The sequence below is a fragment of the Silene latifolia genome, chromosome 1, assembly GCF_048544455.1.
Source record: "Silene latifolia isolate original U9 population chromosome 1, ASM4854445v1, whole genome shotgun sequence".
Classification (NCBI taxonomy): domain Eukaryota; kingdom Viridiplantae; phylum Streptophyta; class Magnoliopsida; order Caryophyllales; family Caryophyllaceae; genus Silene; species Silene latifolia.
Window position 1 is genome coordinate 155,806,983 of NC_133526.1, and position 8,104 is coordinate 155,815,086.

General features: G+C 41.4%; 1 protein-coding gene and 1 non-coding gene across 2 annotated transcripts; both read right to left on the minus strand.

The window, feature by feature from the left end:
• Window positions 1-670: 670 nt before the first annotated feature.
• On the minus strand, window positions 671-2,647 carry LOC141658889 (uncharacterized). Its single transcript, XM_074465642.1, has 6 exons — window positions 2,405-2,647; window positions 2,024-2,318; window positions 1,624-1,679; window positions 1,329-1,520; window positions 863-1,217; window positions 671-735 (listed from the first exon to the last, which is right to left on the minus strand). Exons 1-6 carry the CDS (start codon window positions 2,645-2,647, stop codon window positions 671-673), a joined length of 1,206 nt encoding a protein of 401 aa, XP_074321743.1.
• Window positions 2,648-4,878: 2,231 nt separating this feature from the next.
• On the minus strand, window positions 4,879-4,985 carry LOC141621054 (small nucleolar RNA R71). Its single transcript, XR_012532092.1, has one exon. It is a non-coding gene; the product is annotated as a small nucleolar RNA R71 (small nucleolar RNA).
• Between the last annotated feature and the right edge of the window lie 3,119 nt (window positions 4,986-8,104).

The following is an 8,104-nucleotide window of genomic DNA, read 5'->3' on the forward strand; positions in this document are numbered from 1 at the left end:
ATACAAAGGGTATATTAACCATATTAAGCAAGATTAGAACACAAAATCAGAACAAAAAATCCCAAATTGTAAACCCTAATTCGAAATTAACAATGGCAAATAGGGTTATTAAGCAAGAAGCACATGAATTAATCAATAGGATCAAAAACCCCCAAATTGTAGAACCCTAATTCCGTTTTTTTGTCCAATCGAAATTGGGTATTTTCAGTGAAAAATAAGGAGAATTTAATCATAAGATGAAGGGGAAACTTACTTGTATGAAGATTAGACGGAAATAAGGAGGGATTAACACCAAAAACAACTAATAAAATCGAAAAAAAAACGATGAAGACGATGTTGGTGTTGTCGCTGTTGCTGCTTCAGACGGGCTCCTCTCTTCCTTCTTTTTTTTGTTTTTGTTTTTGTGTTTGAATGAATGGAATAATAAGTGAATAAAATTCCTCCTATTAACTTAGAACACGCTGCATATATTAAATTAGTCGATCGACAATGATTCTGGTCGATCGACTTTTTTGCAAATTTGGGGATTTTGCAATTTGGTCGATCGACTACTTTTTCAATCGATCGACTTTTTTTTGCTTTTTTCTTCTTCTGATTTTGGTCGATCGACTACTCAGTTCACTCGATCGACTTTTCTTACCTGATCAGCAGCGTGTTTTACTCTCTTTTTTTACCATCCACTATAGGCAGAGCCGCACGCACAAACTGCAAGTGCACTTGGTGACAGAAATTGTACTAAAAAGCAATAAAAGCACACACACACGAAAATGAAAGAGTTCAAAACAAAATTACAAGAATGTATACAATCCGGGTTGCCTCCCGGTCAGCGCTGGTTTTTAAGGTCCCACTCGACCTTTGTTACCTAAGTCTTCAGGTTCAGAAATTGGGTCGAAATACAGCAATTCGACCACTCCAACAAAGTCATTAGCACCGTAATAATGCTTCACTTGATGACCATTCACCTTAAATTTCTCTTCCACGGAGTTCTCTAGCTCAACTGACCCGAATTTGGAAACATTTGTTACCGTGTAGGGGCCACTCCACCTGGATTTCAGCTTACCAGGAAATAGGCGGAGACGGGCATTGAACAATAGCACCTTCTCCCCAACTTGGAACTCGCGCGGTACGATCCTCTTGTCATGCCATCTCTTAGTCTTCTCCTTATAGATGCGGGCACTATCGTGGGCATTCAGCCTAAATTCCTCCAGTTCATCCAACTACAATAAACTTTTCTCACCACACAGTTTAGAATCAAAATTGAGCTCACAAATTGCCCACCATGCATTATGTTCTAGCTCTACATGCAAATGACAAGACTTACCATAAACTAAATAATACGGCAATGCACCAATTGGTGTCTTAAATGCAGTTCTATACGCCCATAAGGTATCATCTAATTTCATACTACAGTCTTTTCGTGATTTTGAAACAACTTCACCTAAAATTTCTTTAAGTTCCCGATTAGAAACTTCTACCTGACCACTAGTTTGAGGGTGGTACCCCCAAACCCCTACGGTGTTCTACACCATATTTGGACAGAAGAGCAGTAAGTTGTTTTTCTTTAAAATGCATACCTCCATCGCTGATGACAACTCGAGGGACACCGAAACGAGGGAAGATTACCTTTTTGAAAAGCTGGATAACAGTCTTTGCATCACAGTGGACCGAAGCAATGGCCTCTACCCATTTGGACACGTAGTCAACAGCTACCAGAATATACCTGTTACCTTTACTAGACGGGAATGGTCCTTGGTAGTTGATGCCCCAAACATCGAAAACTCTAACCTCTAAAATGCCAACATGAGGCATCTCATGTCTCCTTGAAATGTTTCTCGTCCGCTGACACGCATCACAAGCTACAACAAAATCTTTAGCATCTTTAAACATGGATGGCCAATAAAAACCAGACTGAAGTACCTTAGCCACGGTCCTAGAGGGACCGTGGTGACCACCATAGGAGGAAGAATGCCATGCTTCTAGGATATATTTAGTCTCCCACTGCGGCATAACCATCTATAAAGACCATCAGCACATTCCTTAAACAGATAAGGATCATCCCAGAAGTATTGCTTCACGTCGTGAAGGAACCGCTTCCTCTGCTGATATGACATATCAGGAGGTAATAAATCACCTACAATAAAATTAGCATAATCAGCATACCAAGGAGTTTCAGCATTAGAAATAGCTAATAAAATATCATCGGGAAAAGAGTCATCAATAGGTAAAGAATCTCCCCCTTCTTGTAATGGTAGGCGTGATAAATGATCAGCTACTACATTCTCAACACCTTTCTTGTCTTGAATCTCCAAATCAAACTCCTGAATAAGGAGTATCCATCGCAATAGTCTTGGCTTGGTTCTTTCTTAGCAAATAGGTATCTCAGCGTTGCATGGTCAGAAAATACAGTAACTTTCGAACCTAATAAATAAGACCTGAATTTCTCCAACGCATATACCACAGCTAGCAGCTCTTTTGCTGTTGTTGCATATTTCACCTGAGCCTCATCCAGAGTTTGGCTCGCATAGTAAATAGCACTTAAAGCTCTGTCTTTCCTCTGGTCTAGCACCGCACCAATGGCATAGTCACTGGCATCGCACATGATCTCAAAAGGCACCTCCCAGTCTGGAGGCTGAATGATGCGTGTCATTTATATGATGTTTTACACCCTATTTTACACGCATTTCAGAGCTCATTTGTGTAGTTTTAAGCTACAATTTCCCCTATTTCCGTCTACTTTCGTGTTTTTGTACATTATTGCAGAAATGTGAAGAATTCAGCGGAAATCACACTAAATCCGTCCCCGAGTATCCTGCATTGCATTTGACGTGAAGTATTCACTTAAGGAACGAGCTTGGTGCGCATTTCAAGGCCCAAAAGACGAATCCACGAGAAGTTAGAAGTCAAGTGTCAGATACTTCAGTCGATCGACCACTGCCTTCAGTCGATCGACCAACCCACGGGCTCCAGTAGCTACTGTTCAGCATAGCCCAGTCGATCGACCAGTCACAGCAGTCGATCGACCAAGACGCTACCTCAGACGAGAATTAAGAGATCGAGAAACTTGAAGCCCATTGTATTTTAGGTTTTGGAAATAAGAGCTACGTTGTATTCTATATAACGTAAGCTAGGTATTCAGAATAATCGTCAAGTTTGACATCCAGTTACATTCAGTTTTTATCAGTTTTAGAATATCAAATAATTAGGGCTCGGAATATTGTTTCGCATTGGATTTTCGTTCGTGCTTTTAATCTTTCCGTTGCAATTCCTCTGCAATTTCGGTATTACCTTGTTCTTATTTCAGTTCATCATTATCGCGTTGATAGCATAGAAATTGCTAGTTAGTTTCCCGAAGCCATAATTATCGCTTTATGCAAATCCTTTATTCCGTTAATTCAAGCATGAATTCAGTAATTTTAATCTTTAATATTATTGTTATTTCCATCGTAGTCATGAGTAGCTAAATCCATCGTGCTAGGATGTAGGGGAACTGTAGGATTAGGCGGCATTAGAATAGTGGCCTGAAATCGCGTGTTGGTCGATCGACCGCCATACCTGGTCGATCGACTGACCACGTGAGGTGTTACCTTCGTTTTAATTAATTTAATTGTTATGTTTGACGAATCGAATGCATGCGACTAGTTAAATGTTTAGTATTTGACTGACCCATTAGATCGAAAGATAGGGAAAGTTGTTAGACCATCAATTAAAATGACTAAACTATGCTGAGATCGAAAGATAGGTAAAGTTTAGGTTGTTAGTTACTTTTCAGGACGAAAGTCAGTATTAGTGATATTAAGGACTTGTAGCGAGATCGAAAGATGCTACTTGTTAAGAGTGGACCGAGAGGACCTCTTGTTTTCCCGCCTCATGTGTTTGATTTAGACCTACTTAGTTTGCTGCCGCCGAAACTATAAGTGAACCGACCATCCTAGTACCCTTCTTTTATCTTTTTTATCCGTTTATTTAGTTTATTGTCTTTTATTGCCTATTAGCTATAGACCAAATCAATTCAATCCCCACATTCGTTACCTTAGACTAGAATTAGACAATTATTAATTACATTCGCCTCCCTGTGGTTCGACCCTGTTACCACTAGCTTCTGTTAGTCTTAACAGGAAATATAAATATTATTTTTGGTACTCACAACGACGGGTATCAAATTTTGGCGCCGTTGCCGGGGAGGCAATTGTTCTAATTTTTAGTTGTTTTATTTTAGTCTGTTTCTTAGTTTAAGGGACATTTGTTCCTTAAACTATTCTCATATTCTTTTTGTAGTTTCTTCTTATGCGCAGGTCACAGGGTGGTGAACTACTACCGATTAATCCTGAAATTGAAAAGACCCTGCGTGAGTTGAGGCGATCATCTAGGATATTGCCGACAGAGGAAGAGCTGAGTACTCTGTCTAGTTACTACGAGAACGCCCTATTTGAGAAGGATCCACCTTCATCTCCAGTTTCTAATTCATCGGCTGAGACAGTCACTTCTCCAGACTTTCTAGAAATGGTCAAGAAGCAACTATTGCCATCACTCGAGCCGACAGCCGCGAATCTTTATAAGGGATTTGCTTTACCTGGGACGGACCGAAAATTCGAGCCGAAGCCGTCCTATATCAACTTGGTTGAGAGAAACCAGTTTGGGGGAGCTGCAAATGAAGATGCGGCTAAGCACATGGAGACATTTATTGATTATTGCTGTTCCATACCCCCACCAACCGGTGTGACCCAGGACCAGATAAAGGAGACCATGTTTATATTCTCACTTTGTGATGCTGCAAGGGAGTGGTATAGAGACCTGGATCGAGTTGCTAGTGGGATAACTGACTGGAATTCGTTGGCCTTGGCGTTTTACAAGAAGTACTTTTCTGCCTCGCAGACCAATGCCATTAGAGCTTAGATCACGAGCTTTAAACAGGGTCCTGACGAGAACTTTCATGAAGCATGGGTCCGTTTCAAGAAACTGGTGCGAACCATTCCGCATCATGGGTTTGAGAAGTGGAGCATGTGCAATCAGTTCTACAATGGGCTCTATGACGATCAGAGGGCTATCCTGGATGCGACAGCTAATGGCAGATTCCAGGAGAATACAGGGGAGACTAAGGGGTGGAAGATTATTGATGACTTGGCCACCCACAAAGCTGAGTATGGGAATTATAGGGGAAATTAAAGGAGAGCTGTTGAATCTCCTTCTGTAGCTGCATTAGAAGCTCTCACGGCCAGATTTGACAAGTACGAATTGGGAGGAGCTTCCAAAGGAGGGATTTACCATGTAAATGCTGTTTCAGACGGTCCTTTCGTCTGTAAAAGATGTGGAGCTGAGGGATATGTCTCAGACAATTGTCCTAGTCCCTTTGAGTCTTGTGCTGCTTTTCAACATTATAGGCAGACAAATACTTACTATGAGCCGAATGTCCACCCCAACTTGAGGTGGAGTACCCAAAATGTCTTGAATCCGCCTCAACCCCCACAGCAGCAGCAGCAGCAGAACTATGTGCCCCCTCATAAGCAACAACAGTTCCAAAAGCCTCCGTATGTCCCACAGCAGCAGCAACAAACCCAAGGTTCTGATTTCAATGAGTTAAAGAATTTGTTGCTGAAGGAATCCCAGGCTAGAGAGGCCAGGATGAAGATGTTGGAGAGCCAAATTGCCCAATTGGCTAGTAAGAACACAACTCGAGCTCCGGGGCATCTACCGACTCAAACTGATCAAAAGGAGACCCTTAATGCCATTACCTTGAGGAGTGGGTCTATCCTTGAAGGGCCCGCTATGGCTGAGAATGTCACTGGAAAAGATGAGGCGAAACCGAGTCAGAAGAAAGCTGGAACGAACAAAAGCAAGAAAAAGACGATCAGCTGGTATGTCAGTCGATCGACTGACATACCCGGCCGATCGATCAAGTGCGACAAACAAAGCTTCGTCTGTTGAAGTCGGGCCGATCGATCGACCAACCTGGTCGATCGACTGAGATTGCTGCTGAAGGTGATTCTTTTCGTCCTCCAATGCCCGACAACCTGAGGGATCACTTGTTTCGGGGTACTACTGCCCCGAAAATATTGAGAACAGCCCCGAATGCTGATGGGTCCGTTCCAGTTCCGAAGTATGACCCTTTGTCGATTAATGGTTCACGTTTGAGACGGTCTGAAGAAGGGTCGAGCTACAACAAGGAGAAGGTTGTGGACTTCCAGCCTAAGTCCACCGATGCCGGCATGAGAGATTTAGAAGAGAGGGCTAAGTTGCTACTTTCAGCCCCTTATCCAGAAAGATTGGTGCCGATGAAGGAACAGGTATCATTTAATAAGTTTGAAAAGGTTATTCGTAGTCTAAATGTACAAGTTCCTTTCCTTGAATTAGTCAATCAAGTGCCTGCTTACACAAAATTTATGAAACAACTCTTGTCTAAAAAGAAGTCACTTGAGACTGTGCACACTGTCGCACTCACTGAGGAGTCATGCTCATACTTGACCCATACTGCACCCCTTAAGCTAGAAGACCCGGGTAGTTTTTCTGTCCCATGTAATATTGGCACCTTTCCTATTGAGAAAGCCTTATGTGACCTAGGAGCCAGTATTAGTGTAATGCCCTTGAGTCTTGCTAGGAAGCTCAAATTGACCAGGTTTGCAGTAACCAACATGACAGTACAGATGGCTGATCGCTGATACGTGCCTAATATATAGTCTTTTTAGCCTATTTCAGCACGTATTTCTATGCATATTTATACTATTTTTATGGTATTTTGCCCCGAATTGGCTATTTTGGTTCGTTTTGTCCATTTTGTAGAAATGAACGCGAAAGTAGTGGAATCGTACCCTTTTTCGTCCTTTTTGCATGCATTTAGAGGAGACGGGATTGTTCCAGAGTGAGATACTGCATTTGGAAGCGTCGTGGCACGCATTACGAGGCATTCGGTGGCGGACTTGAGCTGAAATGAAGATGAAGCACTCGATCGAGCAGTTTTTCCACTCGATCGAGTGGTTTCTACATCCCAAGATAGTCGATCGAGCACTTTTGTACTCGACCCTTAGCTTGCAGAAAGACCATCTACTCGATCGAGTGACTTTCTGGTCGATCGAGTAGTTTTGGCTGAGGATTTGGTCGATCGAGTGGTTTTGATGGTTATGGGCTTTAATCAGCCCGCGTGAGTGTTTATTTTGCTAAACTGATTTTCTTTGCTATTTAAGCACGCTTTACTAGGTTAATGAGGAGGATCTTTCATCTTATCAAACTCTCTACTGTAAAACTTTGTTACGTTACTTTTCATCATTCACTGTAACCTTGCTTTGGGATTATTATTGCTCGGATTCGATTGTTCTTTACGCCGGATTCGCATTGATTGTAATTCCTTCTCTTCCTTTAATAATAATTAACCTTTTGTTGCTTTAATTTCTTGTTTGTCTCATTATTTCCTTTACCCTAATTTCTCTTTAATGCTTTTTAATTGTTATTTCATTATGTTTACTGCTGGGAATTTAATTGCTGTTAGTTTAATTAACGATTTGAGTAGCTAAACCCCTTTCATGTTGGGATTAGGGGATCTGCGGTAGAAATGTGACGATGTAGTAAATGAATTAGATGAATTAATTGTGAGACCCTGTCACCATAGCAATTTAATTGTATTTATTCGATTTAGTTGAGTGCACGCTTCTATGTCACCCTTTAATCTGGCTAAAATTAATCCTGGATCGAAAGATTGGACTAAATAGGCCTGCTATGAATAGTAGACTACCCTAATGAGGATGAAAGTTAAGTTAGTGGTATTTTAGGATAGAAAGTGGACCGAAAGGACCTTTCAACATCCGTCTCACATTAGTTCGTCTGAATCATTTACAAATGAGTTCTTTGGACTACCGTAGAGAACCGAAATCCCGACATGTCCCTCTCTTCTTGATAGTTTAAACCGATTTTCCTGCTCTTATTGCTCTTACTTTTATTTCTCTTTCCTTTAAATCTCGTAGTTTAGAAATCAATTCAATAAACCCCCCAATTGTTACTTTAGGACTAGAATTAGACAGCTGATAATTACATTACCTCCCTGTGGATTCGATACTCGATTGCGCTCTCGCTACATTTTAGTTGAGACCGTTAGGTTTTATCTTTGATAGGTTTGCGA